This window comes from Pseudorasbora parva, chromosome 10 (genome assembly GCF_024679245.1).
Source record: "Pseudorasbora parva isolate DD20220531a chromosome 10, ASM2467924v1, whole genome shotgun sequence".
In the NCBI taxonomy this organism is placed as follows: Eukaryota; Metazoa; Chordata; class Actinopteri; order Cypriniformes; family Gobionidae; genus Pseudorasbora; species Pseudorasbora parva.
Window position 1 is genome coordinate 45633503 of NC_090181.1, and position 18582 is coordinate 45652084.

The window sequence follows — 18582 nt, forward strand, 5'->3', positions numbered from 1 at the left end:
TTAGCATATCATGAAAAGGTTCTCTAAACGAGCTATTAACCTAATCATCTGAATCAACTAATTAACTCTAAACACCTGCAAAAGATTCCTGAGGCTTTTAAAAACTCCCAGCCTGGTTCATTTTCTCAAAGTACAATCAATCATGGGTAAGACTGCCGACCTGACTGCTGTCCAGAAGGCCATCATTGACACCCTCAAGCGAGAGGGGAAGACACAGAAAGACATTTCTGAACGAATAGGCTGTTCCCAGAGTGCTGTATCAAGGCACCTCAGTGGGAAGTCTGTGGGAAGGAAAAAGTGTGGCAAAAACAGTGCACAACGAGAAGAGGTGACCGGACCCTGAGGAAGATTGTTGAGAAGGACCGATTCCAGACCTTGGGGGACCTGCGGAAGCAGTTGACTGAGTCTGGAGTAGAAACAGCCAGAGCCGCCATGCACAGGCGTGTGCAGGAAATGGGCTACAGGTGCCGCATTCCCCAGGTCAAGACACTTTGGGCTACAGAGAAGCAGCACTGGACTGTTGCTCAGTGGTCCAAAGTACTTTTTTCGGATGAAAGCAAATTTTGCATGTCATTCGGAAATCAAGGTGCCAGAGTCTGGAGGAAGACTGGGGAGAAGGAAATGCCAAAATGCCTGAAGTCCAGTGTCAAGTCCCCACAGTCAGTGATGGTCTGGGGTGCCATGTCAGCTGCTGGTGTTGGTCCACTGTGTTTTATCAAGGGCAGGGTCAATGCAGTTCGCTATCAGGAGATTTTGGAGCACTTCATGCTTCCATCTGCTGAAAAGCTTTATGGAGATGAAGATTTGGTTTTTCAGCACGACCTGGCACCTGCTCACAGTGCCCAAACCACTGGTAAATGGTTTACTGACCATGGTATTACTGTGCTCAATTGGCCTGCCAACTCTCCTGACCTGAACCCCATAGAGAATCTGTGGGATATTGTGAAGAGAAAGTTGAGAGACGCGAGACCCAACACTCTGGATGAGCTTAAGGCCGCTATCGAAGCATCCTGGGCCTCCAGAACACCTCAGCAGTGCCACAGGCTGATCGCCTCCATGCCACGCCGCACTGAAGCAGTCATTCCTGCAAAAGGATTCCCCACCAAGTACTGAGTGCATAACTGAACATCATTATTTGAAGGTTGACTTTTTTTGTATTAAAAACACTTTTCTTTTATTGGTCGGATGAAATATGCTAATTTTTTGAGATAGGAATTTTGGGTTTTCATAAGCTGTCTGCCAAAATCATCAGAATTAAAACAATAAAAGACCTGAAATATTTCAGTTGGTGTGCAATGAATCTAAAATATATGAAAGTTTAATTTTTATCATTACATTATGGAAAATAATGGAACTTTATCACAATATGCTAATTTTTTGAGAAGGACCTGTATGTGTCCTGGTTAAAATCACTTATTTTTCTGGATTTAAACATTCTTGGAAACATTTGAGATAATGTAAAGACTACAATTATATATATATATATATATATATATATATATATATATATATATATATATATATATATATATATATATATACACACACACAAATCTTACATATTGTGCCTTTAATTTATCAAAATGTTTAATAATTATATTTTTTATTTAATCACATTTTTATTCATTTCTTTCTTTTTTTTAATCTAATTCATGCATTTATTTAATTATTCTCTTTTATTCTATTTATTTTACAGTGTCTTTTTTTCTCTCTAGACTTCTCAGAACTTTGACTGAAATGTTTGACTTAAAACATTAAAAAAGAAACGTTCCCACAACGTTTGCAAAATGATATATATATAAAAAATGCGTTTTTAAAACAACGTTCAGAGATTACGTTTGAATAACTTAATGGCAACGTTAGCAAAACGTCATTGGAATATATTATTTTTTCCGCTATGTTTTTCAACCATAAACAAGGCTGCACCATCCACAGACATTGTGCATATGATAAGAAACGACACGATACATTAGTAAAGTGTTCTTACCTTCAGTAGTAATGTTTGTTCTGTAAAACTATAAGTTAATATAACATTAACTGTAATATCTGTGCGTTTGATTCCTGCTTATCATCGCAGCGCGTTCACAACATCACTAGCGCATGGACACGAGCATTGACCAATCAGAGACCGCGGATGACGGTTGCGTCGCGTCGTACCACCACCCCATTGGGTAGAACTTCAAAAGACCGCCCACTCCTGGGAGATCCCACCAATAAGCGATCGCTAAGCATCTGACGATTTTTAAAGGAGTGAGCGTCTAGAGGTGAGTTTTTGAACCTGTTTTAAAGTCTATAGTTTAGGGCAGAATTATGAGAATTATGTGTTTAGCACCGTATGTTTATTATAGTCAAAGACGTTTGGTCTATTTGATGAAAACAAAAGTTGACCTTTGAGCTGCGTGGTTAGGTATATTACATTCATAAGACATGTTTTCATAGATCGAAAATGTTTTTTTTTAGTCTTTTACAGGTTTAAAAACATTAAAGATAATGAAAGGCACTACAATCATGTTTCCGAATCATATTTGTGAAATAATTACGTTAAATAATAATAATTATACTAATAATAGATTTTATTTATAACGCCCCTTCATTACCAAGAATCTCAAAGTGCAACACTGGAAAAGGGAAAATAAAAAAAAATAAAAAAAGTAAAAATATTGAATCAAACAAACAATCAACACGTGCCTTTCTGATCAGAAAAAAAACCCACAATTTAAAATTATTAATTCATTTTATACAAACCTTCTCTTATCCCCGGAAAGTTATTACTGGGTGAAATGCAGAATTACAGTTAAAAAATAAATAAATAAATAATAATAATAATAATAAAAAATACAAAGTTCAAATGCCGCAAAGTAAAAATGCCGCCCGTTTACGCGCATGCGCATAGCAATGGTTGTCAGCTGGTTGTTATAGTAACAGGCGTCAGGGCTTTAGCGTGGGCAATGGGGCTAACAGTTAACACACGTTAGACTACTAAACTAAACACAAACAGGTATGTTACTAATGACATTTATAATTAAACTAACTGCTCTCTGCGTCCGATGGTCTAATGTTTTGTGTTAGACATTCAAACGCTTTCTTCTCTTATATCACAGTCTAGTTAGCGCGGTTAGCTAACGGCTAGTGAACGCTCTCCTGTCACACACATCTAATCCCGTCTTTATTATATTTTATTTATTATAGACAGCGATTTATGCTGAAGTTACTGGATCGTTCGCTACTTTCAGTTTGTCATAGTAGACAAGTGGTAAATAATTGTCTCAGATATGTAAAATAACTGACTGTTATGAAAGTTTTCATTCTAAAACATTACTTTTTTGCTTTTTAATTATGTATTTAATGAAGTTTGATATTTGATTTGATCTGGTACCTTCGTAGTTGGCTGTCATTTAAAAAAAAACAAAACATTTTATGTAATTTTCGTGTTATTTTGAAGGTTATGTTGATAATTGTGGCATTATTGTTTTACATTATTTTCAGATTTTGCATGAATCCATTGTTTAATAAAAGCAGAGTAAAACTGAAAAATACATGCCTGGAAGCTCCTCTAAAAAATACTTATTGTTTTGCAGATAAGTTAAGAAGATTGGAGATGCGTGCTGTCACAAACACATTGAGCTGACACAAACACACACACACACACACACACACACACACACACACACACACACACACACACACACAAGATGCCAGCCGCTAGAGAACAGAAGGCCGAATCCGAGTCATCGTCTGAAGATGAGCTGGAGTAAGTGTCTTTAATTTAAGAGTATTGATCATTGGATTCTGATCAGCACTGACCACATACACACACACACACACACACACACACACACACACACACACACACACACACACACACACACACACACACACACACACACACACACACACACATCCGCTGTTGCATATAGACTGATTTAATGATTTCACAGGGCTTATCTTGACTAAATATAGAGACATCAGGTCTGAAATAGCATCAGCTGCTCCTCAGATGTCCTACACACAGGGCTTTTTTCGGCAGGGGAGCTTAATTCAGGATTCTTGTAATGTTTTTAAAGGAACTGCATGTAAGAAATGTATTTCAATGAATCATAAAATGGCCCTGTTATGTCACTATACATTAAGAAATCATGTTAATGTCAAACTCCTCTATCACTGCCAACAGTAGTCCGACAGGATATTGTCATTATAAAGTTCTTGTTGCAGCCCTCAACTGATGTTGATGATGTCATGTTGTGTTTTGGCCTGAAGCTCCGCCCTCCACCTATCGACCAATCAGGAGCCAGTAGTGTTTGAGGTACCAGATCTGCTCTAGTTAGCACAGCTGCAGATCTACAAACTTACAAACAGCCAATCTGGCAATCTCGAGTCAGGGTGAGAGGGAGGGGGAGACACCGCTCTATAGTCATTAGAAAGGGATTGCAGGACCAGTTTAGGCCACAATCTTACACACACTTCCTTTAAGTGTCAAGAGGTCAGTGTAGATTCAGGACCCAGAATGTACATTAGTAATCATGTGGTCACTCAGACCCATTAGTTACATTGAAAGGTGATGTTTAAAACGTTAAGACTGTATATTTCCTAGACTGTTCACTATGAAAGGCAATATAGCGGCTTTAGGAAGTCACGCCTTTTAAATAAAAAGAGCCGTTTGACATCTATTGACTGGACCTGAAATATATAAGAAACATTAATGGTTCATGTTAAGCCCTATTGGCACGGGACTAGTATTATCTGGACCTCTGGTGATTTGTAATAATGGCTGAGGATGTCTGTGATCTTAATCCCGCGCGAATCGGCCATGGCTGTAATTTGTAAAGTAAAAATTCCCCCTCAAATGACCGGCCATATTTCGCCGAACACCGAGGTCCTGTGATAATAGTAGTCCCATGCGAATCGACATCTCTGTGGTTTGGCCAGGATTAGGCGGATTGTTTATCATTTCTGCAGGGCTTTTGTTTCCTGTGTGCATTTCTATCTTTATCTTTCACGAAGAATAAAGTCTGCGTTCATAATGCGCACCGTTATGAGTCCCACACGGATTATACTTTCACTTTAGAACGAGGACCAATCTGGGAGCAAATTGCTTGAATGGTGTGTTTAATATTAATATCAATAATATTCTTAATGAAAAACAGAACAGAACAGCACAATGACAAGCTGGACGCTTTTATATTTAGCTCTGAATCTGAATCTTCCTTCTTATATCGTCAGCTCGTGATGAATGAAATCTGACTTTTAATCGTAGCATCTGTTCTATAACTGAACATAATTATTTGTATTACTATAAAACAATCAGAATGATATCGATACATATGACTGTTTATGATTTCATACAGCTATATCTATAACGGAAAAACATTTACAGGTCAATATCCGGGAGATCAGTCAGTGACTCTGAGTAAAATCACAGGCTCTGCTTATCCTGTGCGAATGCGCCGTAAAACTCAGATGTGGAGTAATGTCTAAATCACAGCGGTCCAGATAATACTGATCCCGTGAGAAGAGGGATTAAGATTGTATTGCTGATTTGTAATATTTGGCAAGCAGTTTATGATTTTGATTAGGTCTGTGCAATATATTGAAATTATCGAAATATCGCAAATGTACATATCTCAACGGCATGCAATATCTGAATGATTTTAATAGGCTACTTCAACATTGTGTAAAGTGTCTGCTTTAGATCAACACATAGGAGAGAAATAGACTGAGCTCACAACTGTTACTGATGGGACTTGCTTGATGTTAAAAAGAGTTATTTAATGCAATAATTTGCGAAAAACAATAACAGTTTTGCGCTGTCTGATACACACACACCAGGGATGGAAATTAGCACCCGCCACCAGCCAAATGCGGGTGATTTTGCGTTGTGGCGGGTAAACTCGCTTCACCTACCGGCCACCGTGGCGGGTAAATAAAAATAGCATACTGTTTCCCCTCTTTATAAACTGTGTTCAGTGAATGCGAGTGCGGCCGTATGTCCGAATATGACCAGTCGTTTTCGCCGTCATTACCCGGATGTAGTGCCAGAAGACGCGAATAATAACCATAATAACTCGCGCGCACTGAGAGAAGATCCGTCACTGTCATCCGGAAGCGCGCACCCGTCTCACAGCGTGCAAATATTGAGTTCTCTTTCAAGTCTTGTGCTTAAACGGACAAACTCACACATAAAGTATGCCAACATGTTCATCTTGATGAGAATTCTAGCAGACATAGCCTGAATATGCCTTAAGCGAACTTTATACAGTCGTGAAAGATGACGCATATCCCTCTATTAGGTCTTAAAGGGGCAGTAGCTTTTACTGCTGTCTGTTTAATGTCAAACAAACGATAAGGACATTACTCACTGCTCTTGATTGAATAGCTTTTGTAAGTTTAATAAGGAATAATATTAATTAATGCAATTGCAATGCCTTGATTTTTAGTAAAGTTACTCAGTCATAGCATTAGCCATAAATGCAATGGATAATTGGCATAATTTCTTTTTGTGCTTCGGTTTCAGCCAATAATTTTTATTTCGATGCATCCCTAATGACAATGTTCTGCTCGGTATGTCGTCAACACGCTTCAGAAGATGCCAAAACTAGTAGTTTCATTGTTGGTACTAAAAACCTAAAACTGGAAGCCATAAAAGAATCATCCAAATGCCACATCCAGGTAAAGAAAAAAGAAAAAAGAGAGAACATAGAGCCCTACTCATTTAATGAAATGTATATCAGTTCATGGTTTGTGTGTGTATAAGAGTGAAAAAATGTCAGTATTTCATTGATATTTGAGATTAAATAAACAGCTTAAGTATTGTAGAGCTTGTAGTATTAATTTTCACATGCAGTTACACATTGTCGGTTATAAACAAGAAAGTGGCTGGTAAAAACGTTGAGTGGCTGGTAAATTTTGAAATCCACCAGCCACAGTGGCCGGTGGACAAAAAAGTTAATTTCCATCCCTGACACACACACACACACACACACCGAAATGTGAACGATTTGTGTCATAAATGTTTGCTAAAACACTGCTGGTCACTTTCAGAAGTTGTAGCAATGCTTTCTTTTCCCAGAAAGAATGTGAAACATAAATGTTTTAATTCTAAGTCTTTAAATATTTTTTTTAAATATAATTTAAATAGATTTTATACACTAATAGTATCGCAAATTTAATATTGCATTATCTAACAAGATCTTGCATATCGCATTTTTCTTCAATATCGCACAGCCCTAATTTTGGTGTTTATTCTGGGTAGAAAGCGTTGGTTCATGTATGTTGTCCACAAACCGGAAGGTTGTTGGTTCGATCCCCGGTTCCAGCTGACCAAGTGTGGAGGTGTCCATGAGCACAACACCAAGCCCTAAATGGCCACCAAATGGCTGACATGTTAGTATGAATGGGTGAATGTGAGGCGATATGTAAAGCGCTTTGGATGGCCATGGGACTGTTAAAAGCGCTATATAAATGCAGTCCATTTACCATTCAAGGATGAAATATTCAAGGCGTGTGAACTGCCCTTGTTTGAAAGCGACTGATTCTGATGTCATGTAAAAATGAAGTGGATCTGCCTGTAAATATGCGTGTCCTCTGTGCTTTACTGTGTTGTTATAGGAAACACCAGTGCATCGCCTGGAGCGGGCTCAGTAAAAGGATTCCTGTGCTGCTCTTCTGTGCAGAAGCCATCGTGTCCAAAGATGTGGCCATCCGCTCCACTGGAGGTACACACACTCAGAACACAGGACAATTCACACACACTCAAAACATCACTTTCAGTGGATGCCCAAGTTTACCAGCCACTTATATTTTTTACCAGCCATTTTTAGTCTAAAAATGCATATTAACCTCACAGCACATGCAGTGATGGAGCGCAGCATTCTGAACACTGCTTCACTTCCAGAAAACCTAAGGGCTCCTCAAGCCATAGACTCTTTTAAGAAAGAACTAAAAACCTTTCTTTTTAAACAAGCATTTTTTACTTTTTGCTAATAAATTTTTTTTAAACCGAAATCTTGTTTTATTTGTTTTATGTGTAGCACTTTGGGATTGTTTTTAACTATGAAAAGGGCTTTACAAATAAAATATATTATTATTATTATTATTATATAAAGGTATATGACCATCCAGTGAATATTAGTTTCTGTTCCTCTCAATTCTGATTTCGTTTTAACTCCTACGGTGGCCGATTTAGTCCAAGATTAACATGGCAATCCCCCTCTTCACATTCGACACGGTGCCATCGAGTGTTAAACGCAAAAGGCGAAGCTTGAATTTACGGGTATGTCCCTCTTTGGCTACTGTACTTTCAAGATGGAGGGGCAACATGGCGACCGGCATTCGAACCCCTCACCTGTATGTGTTTTCAATGGCATATTATAAACTTACCAGAATACTTTATTACTTGAAAGAACTAAATATACATTAATGAGCACATATATGTTTGAAAGAACTACGTGTTTTTAGCTAAGAATAAACTAAAAAAGTTACACAGTGTAGCTTTAACTATACTACTCAACTTACTTCTGTTCTTCACTGCAAAAAATGCTCTTCTTACTTAGTATTTTTGTCTTGTTTCTAGTCCAAACATCTAAAAATTCTTACATTAAGAAACATTTACTAGACAAGTACAAATTATTGTAAGATAAATAATCTGCCAATGGGGTGAGAAAAATAATCTTAATTCAAACAGAAAACAAGATTATTTTTCTCACCCCATTGGCAGATTATTTATCTGATTTTAAGCAAAAACTCTCTTCATTTTGAGTTATTTTTCCCCAAAACAAGACAATTACTTTTGCTTGTCTAGTAAATACTTCTTGTTTTAAGAATTTGTAGATGTTTGGACTAGAAACAAGACAAAAATACTAAGTAAGAAAAGCATTTTTTGCAGTGTTTAAGATTGCAATACCAACAAAATAATGGATAAACAAATAATGCTTTATTAGAAGCATCAAAACACTTTTGGTTACTCTAGGGGTGTAACGATACACTTGTGTCACGATTCGATATACATCATAATATTTTAAGCCAACATGAAGAGTTTTTATTATTATTAAGATAATAATATTATTATTATTTGTGTATTATTATTATTAGGACCTGCACATATTCTCCCATTGCATACATTATATTCAACATATTCAACGTGGTTTCATGTAATTTTTTCCCCTCAGGCATTATCTCTCCTGCGATTAATGCACTATACATATATGAATAAACAATCTAAAATGCTTTGAACAATCATACTACTAACACTAAATGTGATCTGGTGATTTAAACGCTTTGAGTTTGAGGAGTGTGTGTGTGCTTCAGATGATCAATGCAATCCGTCTCCGCTCTAATCGCAGGAAAGCTCGTCAGAATGACCGCTAGTCTTAAACTGGAAATGTTTACTTTAATTCTGCCTTTACTCTCGTGTTGTTTTCTCAATCATCTAAACATGTGTTTACTACAGTAAGAGTAAATCTATTCATCATAAGCCGTCGCTCTTGTCTCTTCAGAAGACTTGGGCTCGCATTAGACACTCCATTAGTTATTTTGACGATGCCTTTATGACATTTGCTTTAGATCTTTTAAGTTTGAGAGGAATAATGGACTTTAAATGAAGGACAGAAATCCCTCAGGTTTTATGAATAATACCTTGATGATATATTGTAACTCTATATCGCGAATCATATCGTTTACATCAACGATACACATTGTCACATATTTATATTGCCATAATGTTTGACGATATATTGTAACACCCCTAGTGTATAAACATCCGAGTATATATATCCAAACGATATGGTTTTATCCCAGTCCTTCTGATAGTCTGAGTTATAATAATCTGTGCGCTGTGATCGCACTTGTCAAAGGTTTAGTGGACAGAGATGAATGTGTGTTTGAATCGAGATTGTGATCTTTTAACGAGTAATCGTGCATCTAGTAATTACTGTACACTCAAAATATAAAAGCATTTACCCTTTTCCAGTGACATATCATTTTTGCGGTTATAGTTAAAAGTTACTTTTAACGATGCCATTTGCTCCATGCCATTGTAATGTGACCATGCAGTTCTTGAAGCTTTATTTCTGTTTTCTTTCATTATAGAAAAATATAACTTGGGCTTCAAGATTGTGCGTACGGAGAGTCGTCTTGTGCGTGGCATACTGGTCAGTCATGGATTCCATGAGGTAAATCTGCAAACATGTTAGTGGACACTATATGCTGCCAAACTTAAATGCAGTGGCATCTGATCAAATAATAATGAATCAAGAAAAAGAGGTTCAAAATCAACATTAGAGGACCACTGGTTTATTTGGCACACTGGCAGTGGAAGGGGAAGTCAAGCACATTGCATTATGGGATTCCTCACAGTGTACTCTGCTTGTGTACTGCACATTGGTCGATGTTATTGCAGTCCAGTTCAAGTGTTCAGGATTCAAGCTGCAGTGGTTAGTGTTTATAAGGGCTCAGTACAGTAAACCTCAAATGTAATAGCAATGCAATATCTGTAAATAAATAACCAGGCATGTTTTGACTTAAATAATGCCAATTTGTGTTTAGGTGCACCCAAATAGCAATGATTTTAACCTGATGTGGACTGGCTCGCACCTGAAGCCCCAGCTTCTGCGCACGCTACAGGATTTCCAGAAGGCCAACCACTTTCCCAGGTGTGTCTGTCATTACTGATCTACTTCCCATCCCATCTAAAGCACCAAACTCTGCTTGTTATACAGGTCACAGGTTCATTTCAGAACAACAGTAGCGTGTTAATAACCTATACGCCACTGAACATAAAAATGAACAGCATTAGGGCCGGGAATTGACAATTCACTCTCGATTCTTTTGGATATATACGTTTTTTTTTCTTTCTTAAAGGGATCCCCTGGTGTTGAGACTTGTATGGCTTAATATAACATAAATGATGTCTCTTACTGAAATATGTAGTAGAAAACCCATGAAAGATCTACGTTATTTAAAAAATCTATTTTATATTTTGACCATGGGCGGCGCCATTTTGTTTTTGTTCTAGGTTGATGACGTAGAATGGTTGCACTCGGCAATCAGCTGGTGTTACCCGCAACTCGAAAACATTTTCAGCGTTAAACAAAACCAGTTAATTGCTTTGTAATTGTACTTAAAACATACATGTGCACACAAACTCACCTACACAAAGTCACAGATTGGCGGGTGGGCGCGCACACACACACCTGACAGACTGCTATCTCAATCGAGATGTTGGGCTGCTCAGTCTCCACGACAGGGGCTGAATCCGAAATCGACCCCCTATACCCTGAAATAGGGCATTATTTGAAGGGACAGCCATTTCTAGTGGTGTCTGAAACCATATCGGACATGTTAGAGTGCACTCGTTCAGTCTCACGCTGCGCCGCAATAACGAGTGTACAGCTGATGAAAGCTACACACAGCGGCTGTCCGACTTCACACACTCGTTTTCATTCAGTCCTTCAAATGAACTGAATTGGTGAATTAAAGTAGGGAGTGTGTTAAGCCTATTCGTGTCTTAAAAATGAGAATTTAAAGATTAAGGTTTTAATTCACACTGAGCTTGTGCTCAAACTTTAATTTACGAACCAACATCATCACCAAAACATCCTGCCTCTCTTCCTCATGCTCCCCTGTCCCATGGTCCTATACCTAGATAGTTCCCTCTGCTGGTCACATTAGGCATTACAGTTAATCTACTGCATACCAACCGCCTATTTATAATGGGAACACAGGGAATAGTGAATGAGGCTATGAGGGTGATTTCAGATTTAGCCTGCTGAATCGGAACCAGATGACAATGAAATTAGGCAAGTATAACCCTCATGTATAACATTACAGCTGTTTGAGCGTGTGTGTGTGTATGCGCATGCGCGCATGCAGTGCGGGTGTGTGCGTGTGCTTGCTCACAGTGCGTGGATGTGTGTGCTCACGCCGATCTGTTGGGGTGTGTGAGTCTGTGAGAGAGAGTTTGTGTGCACATGTATGTTTGAGTGTGTTTTAAGTAAAATTACATAGCAATTAACTGGTTTTGTTTAACGTTGAAACAATTTTCGAGTTGCGGGTAACGGCAGCTGATTGCCGAGTGCAACCATTCTACGTTATCACCCTAGAACTCAAACAAAATGGCGCAAAATATAAAACCCAAAACTAACCCTTTAACCCATGGTCAAAATATAAAATAGATTTTTTAAATAATGTAGATCTTTCATGGGATTTCTACTACACATTTCAGTAAGAGACATCATTTATGTTATATTAAGCCATACAAGTCTCAACACCAGGGGATCCCTTTAAAGTCTGTGTAAAGTCAAAATGGGGCAAGTTACTGAAAATTTGTGATTAGTTACAGTTATTAGTTACTTCTTTTAAAAATAATTGAATTACTTTACCAATTACGGTATACCAAAAAAAAATTATTAGTTACTTGGGAAAGCAACTTTTAAGCTACCTTTATGTCTGCTTTTTAAATGTAAATATGTACAGTACTGCACAGTCACAATAAAATCATTTTTAGAGCTATTTATTGTACTCAACAGGGCAACAGGCCTATACATCCAGCAGTAAACAGTGTTTAGTGTCCAGCAGCAGCTGGGAGAGTGGCCTTTACACACCTGCCAATGAAGGAAAACCTCCCAATGGACATTATAGAAAACAAAGGGAAAACCCTAGATGAGATATTGCTTTATAACTTAACAGATTTAACTAAAAATATACACAAGCTTAAAGGGTTAGTTCCCCTAAAAATGAAATGTTTTTCATGAACTCCTCTCCCTAATGTCGTTCCACACGCGTAAGACCTCCGTTCATCTTCACACACAGTTTAAGATATTTTATATTTAGTCAGAGAGCGTATGCAAGTGTATGCACACTATACTGTCCATGTCCAGAAAGGGAATAAAAACATCATCACAGTAGTCCATATGTGTAGTCCATTAACTATCCATTAATTTTTGTTTGTCCAAAAAAAAAAAAAAAAAACAGTGTACTGTGCTAATTAATATAGACTTCTTACAGCTCTTACAGGTTGTTGGCCTTGTTTGTTTCATTGCTTCTATTGCTCTCCCCTCTTTTGTAAGTCGCTTTGGATAAAAGCGTCTGCTAAATGATTAAATGTAAAATATGTGACATCAGTGGGTTAATTAGAGTCTCTTGAAGCATCCAAAATACATTTGGGTCCAAAAATAACAAAAACTACGACTTTATTCAGCATTGTCTTCTCTTCCACGTTTGTTTTCAAACCTCAAATAAAGATTCGTACGGGTATGAATCAGTGAATCGATCAATGATTCGGATCGCGTGTCAAACTGCTGAGATCACGAGTCATTGGCGATCCGAATCATTGATCGATTCACTAGGTGTTTCTCAATGTCAAGGATGCTTCCTTGGAAGGACGGATCCTTCAAAGTCACTTCCTTCAGAGGCTAGGCAAGGCTCCTCTTTAGCATTCGGAGAACACGTAAATGGAACAGGCTAGCAAGTGCACGTCATTGCGTCATTACGTCAGTGAAAAGGTCCGTTGGCCATCAATAACGTTATGTGTAACGTTATTTTTTTTAAATATATATATATCAATACAGTAGTAATTTGTACCGGTATTTAAACGTTAAACTTTACTTATATTTACTACGGTTATAAGTTATAACTTATAACAAATGTTTGGTAACGTAAATAAAAGCATTGTGGCAAGCAGCGAGGTGAGGGTCCGTGGAGTGATAATGAGCGGCAGCTGATCGCCGCCACACCGGTCTCGGCTCACGGCAGTGACGGGAGTATAATTGGAGGAGCATGGAAGACGAGAGAGGACTAGGCCTGGAGTTTATTATATGGTTTGTTTATGTTTTATTATGTTTGTGCGGGCAGTCGCCCGTGAGGGGGCTATTATAAAGTTGTTGAACGTTTGCCGGTTCCCGCCTCCTTCCTTCCCATCTACAAACCCCGATACAAGCATATTTGCCCCGTTCACGCTCCAAGTCCGACTCCGGGAACGTCTGATAGCAAAGCTGCGCGCATAGGATTGTGGGTGATTTGAGAACGCGAAGTGCGCGAAGGCTACTCATATGCATCCTTTCCTGTATATGACATATTTTTCGAACGAAGGACTCAGTCCTTGGTTGAATTCCGAGGATCCTCGACACTGGAACAGTCCTTCGTCGGATGTCGATGACGTGGCATCCTTAGAATTCTGGCTTCCGAGGATCCTTCCTTGACATTGAGAAACGCCTACTGACTCATAACCGTTCGAATCTTTATTTGAGGATTGAAAACAAACACTTTCATCGAAGGAACAGAAAGCTCTCGGGCTAAATATAAAATATCTTAAACTGTGTGTGAAGATGAACGGAGGTCTTACGGGTGTGGAGCGACATTAGGGAGAGGAGTTAATGACAGACATTTCATTTTTGGGTGAACTAACCCTTTAACAGAATTGATGATGATAAGAGTGTTTTCCAGCAATGAACCAGTGAGCATTTATGTTTGGCAGTGAAGCTATTAAGGAGATGTAATTTTACAAATGAAGGTCTTTGATTTTAAATGAATGTGAGTTTAAAATCAGCTACTTCAGTTTGAACTGTTCTCATATCCTCATGCTTAAGATGAGAATGTGAATAATTGTGACGATCGTGTGCAGATCAGAGAACATCGCCGGTTCGGGCGATTTATCTCTAATGACGTTAGCACTGATCCGCACAGCTCTAACGCACAGACTCTTTCTGTGTTCAGTTTGTGCACTGCAAAAAATGCTCTTCTTACTTAGTATTTTTGTCTTGTTTCTAGTCCAAACATCTAAACATTCTTAAAACAAGAAGTATTTACTAGACAAGCAAAAGTAATTGTCTTATTTTGGGAAAAATAACTCAAAATGAAGAGAGTTTTTGCTTAAAATAAGATAAATAATCTGCCAATGGGGTGAGAAAAATAATCTTATAACAACTTTATTTTATGCAAAAACTCTCTTAATTTTGAGTTATTTTTTCCCAAAACAAGACAATTACCTTTACTTGTCTAGTAAATGTTTCTTAATTATAAGAATTAATAAGAATTTTTAGATGTTTGGACTAGAAACAAGACAAAAATACTAAGTAGGAAAAGCATTTTTTGCAGTGTGCACACTGAATATGGGCTGGAGCTACAGGGACTGAGGTCACAGTCTCACAAAATCCTGTGGGAAACGCCGTATATGATAGTGTTCTCTAAATACAAATCTAATTATCTTATTATTCAAATATCTAAAATATGTGCTTGTAAAATGTGTGTTTTCAGGAAAAACCCTGTGTTCGCTGATTTAAGTGGCAAAGTTTAATTTTATCGTGAAATTCAAAGTCAAATCTTTATTTTATATCATAAGTAACAAAGATTATTGAATGTGTGGCACTCTTGGTGATGTTTGACACATCAACTGAAAACCATTTAGACTAAAAATTGGTCTTGGGATCCAATTGAGTTTTTCAGTAATGAATGGAATACAGGGAGTGCAGAATTATTAGGCAAGTTGTATTTTTGAGGATTCATTTTATTATTGAACAACAACCATGTTCTCAATGAACACAAAAAACTCATTAATATCAAAGCTGAATATTTTTGGAAGTTTTAGTTTTTAGTTTTAGCTATTTTAGGGGGATATCTGTGTGTGCAGGTGACTATTACTGTGCATAATTATTAGGCAACTTAACAAAAAACACATTTATACCCATTTCAATGATTTATTTTTACCAGTGAAACCAATATAACATCTCAACATTCACAAATATACATTTCTGACATTCAAAAACCAAACAAAAACAAATCAGTGACCAATATAGCCACCTTTCTTTGCAAGGACACTCAAAAGCCTGCCATCCATGGATTCTGTCAGTGTTTGGATCTGTTCACCATCAACATTGCGTGCAGCAGCAACCACAGCCTCCCAGACACTGTTCAGAGAGGTGTACTGTTTTCCCTCCTTGTAAATCGCACATTTGATGATGGACCACAGGTTCTCAATGGGGTTCAGATCAGGTGAACAAGGAGGCCATATCATTAGATTTTCTTCTTTTATACCCTTTCTTGCCAGCCACGCTGTGGAGTACTTGGACGCGTGTGATGGAGCATTGTCCTGCATGAAAATCATGTTTTTCTTGAAGGATGCAGACTTCTTCCTGTACCACTGCTTGAAGAAGGTGTCTTCCAGAAACTGGCAGGAGGACTGGGAGTTGAGCTTGACTCCATCCTCAACCCGAAAAGGCCCCACAAGCTCATCTTTGATGATACCAGCCCAAACCAGTACTCCACCTCCACCTTGCTGGCGTCTGAGTCGGACTGGAGCTCTCTGCCCTTTACCAATCCAGCCACGGGCCCATCCATCTGGCCCATCAAGACTCACTCTCATTTCATCAGTCCATAAAACCTCAGAATCAAAATCAGTCTTGAGATATCAGTCTATAAAATCTCAAAATCAGTCTTGAGATATTTCTTGGCCCAGTCTTGACGTTTCAGCTTGTGTGTCTTGTTCAGTGGTGGTCGACTTTCTGCCTTTCTTACCTTGGCCATGTCTCTTGAGTATTGCACACCTTGTGCTTTTGGGCACTCCAGTGATGTTGCAGCTCTGAAATATGGCCAAACTGGTGGCAAGTGGCATCTTGGCAGCTGCACGCTTGACTTTTCTCAGTTCACGGGCAGTTATTTTGCGCCTTGGTTTTTCCACACGCTTCTTGCGACCCTGTTGACTATTTTGAATGAAACGCTTGATTGTTCGATGATCACGCTTCAGAAGCTTGGCTATTTTAAGACTGCTGCATCCCTCTGCAATATATCTGACTATTTTTGACTTTTCTGAGCCTGTCAAGTCCTTCTTTTGACCCATTTTGCCAAAGGAAAGGAAGTTGCCTAATAATTATGCACACCTGATATAGGGTGTTGATGTCATTAGACCACACCCCTTCTCATTACAGAGATGCACATCACCTAATATGCTTAATTGGTAGTAGGCTTTCCAGCCTATACAGCTTGGAGTAAGACAACATGCATAACGAGGATGATGTGGTCAAAATACTCATTTGCCTAATAATTCTGCACTCCCTGTATGTGTTTATATATACAGTATCAGCATATATGATGGATTTTAACCCTTTAACTGTCACCCCCGTTTTTGAGAATAGTCATGAAAATGCACTATCCAAACTTAAAAGGCTGTAATTCAAGAATGGTTTGGAATATAGACTTAAGTTTGGTCTTGATTTAAAGAAGACAATCAGCAGATTATTGCTGAAGTGAAAGCATTTCAAAATATGAAAGAATGAAAAAGTTATGGAAGTTTAAATTTACTGAAAATGAAAAATACAGTACTAAATATTTTTTATTTTATATAAAATATATATTTTACAAAAAATGTTTTACTCTAAAATTACTATAAAATCAAAGGCATATGTCTAACCAAGTTGTGTTCCAAATTTGAAGTTGATATCACAAAAATTGAAGTCCCCATGAGATTTTGTTTAGGCGCTATACCAAAAATAGCCACCGGGTGTCATTCAATTTCCATTGATTGTTTTTTTGATGCATTTTCCTGTAAATTTCTGTCCAAATATCCCTTCCATCACAAAACAGTCACCACATATGGAACCTTGAGACTCAGACCTTTCCAATGATATGTGTTTCGTCAAGATTAGAAAAGATTTTGATTATAAAGTAGTTAAAATACATTTCGTAATATGAAACATGACAACGCCCACTAGGGGAGGAACCCGCTAGAAGAAATTAGAGTACCGTTTCCATGGTAACGCAACGTCTGATTTCAAAACGGTTTTCACAGGATGAATTTTGAGTTCGTAAGCTTTCGAATGATACCTAATTTATGATAATTACTAAAATATATGATACGAAAAAAAGGCAATCAAAAAAAGAGCGCCAAGCGTCCCACCTGTGGGACGGTGACAGTTAAAGGGTTAAGCAAGCCGTGCATTCTGGGGTTGCCTTCTCTTTAAGGATATGCAATACTGGTTTAGAATTTGGTTCATTTCAATAGAAATAGGTTTAATTCTTATAAGACAGCGTAATTGTGCTGCCTACCATCTGGAGCAGCCTTCGTGTTTGGCCGCACTGGTGATTTGTAATATATTTCTTCCACCTAAATGTTGCTGGAGTTCATCCAAAAACCCGTTTGTGCTGTGCAGTATGTTTCCCACAATGATAATATGTTACCAAAGTCACACACACTCTCGCTCAGCAACAACATCGTCGACACGTCCGGCCTTCCAAGTGGGCGTAGGCATGTATACATTGGCAGCTTGAGCCGAGTACATTTTGTTTGGCGCAATAGATCAAACCGAACATGCCTTGCCACTGTGGTGTTATTTCAAGGGTTTATGTTCCCCTCGCTATCTCAGACGCTAACCTCATCCTCAGCGCTTACGGTCAACGCTCCCGTTGCTTTCCAGGTCGTTCGAGCTCACAAGGAAGGACCGGCTCTACAAAAACATCCAGAGGATGCAGCAAACCCATGGCTTTCAAAACTTCCACATCGTACCCCAGACCTTTGTGCTTCCTGCCGAGTACCAGGAATACAGCAGTGAGTGGAGATGTGTGTTTATTAATAAGAAAGATGTGTCCGCTTTGATAACA

The 18582-nt window shown here is 38.2% G+C and overlaps 2 protein-coding genes across 4 annotated transcripts in view; one reads left to right on the forward strand and one right to left on the reverse strand.

Annotated features, from left to right (window-relative positions):
* Positions 1–2111, reverse strand: part of erg28 (ergosterol biosynthesis 28 homolog) — an 11634-nt gene extending 9523 nt beyond the window's left edge. For 2 of the 3 annotated variants that reach the window (XM_067456270.1, XM_067456272.1), the window contains exon 1: positions 1988–2111. The gene's annotated coding sequence lies outside the window, so the exon portion shown is untranslated. The remainder of the gene's footprint in view (positions 1–1987) is intronic. The other variant, XM_067456271.1, reaches the window with a different exon arrangement.
* A 795-nt stretch (positions 2112–2906) lies between these two features.
* The window catches only part of ttll5 (tubulin tyrosine ligase-like family, member 5), a 219989-nt gene continuing 204313 nt past the window's right edge, over positions 2907–18582 (forward strand). Inside the window, exons 1-6 of the mRNA XM_067456243.1 lie at positions 2907–2998; positions 3579–3751; positions 7606–7712; positions 10084–10166; positions 10540–10646; positions 18399–18529. Coding sequence (XP_067312344.1) covers positions 3693–3751; positions 7606–7712; positions 10084–10166; positions 10540–10646; positions 18399–18529 — 487 coding nt within the window. The 5' untranslated portion in view covers positions 2907–2998; positions 3579–3692. The remainder of the gene's footprint in view (positions 2999–3578; positions 3752–7605; positions 7713–10083; positions 10167–10539; positions 10647–18398; positions 18530–18582) is intronic.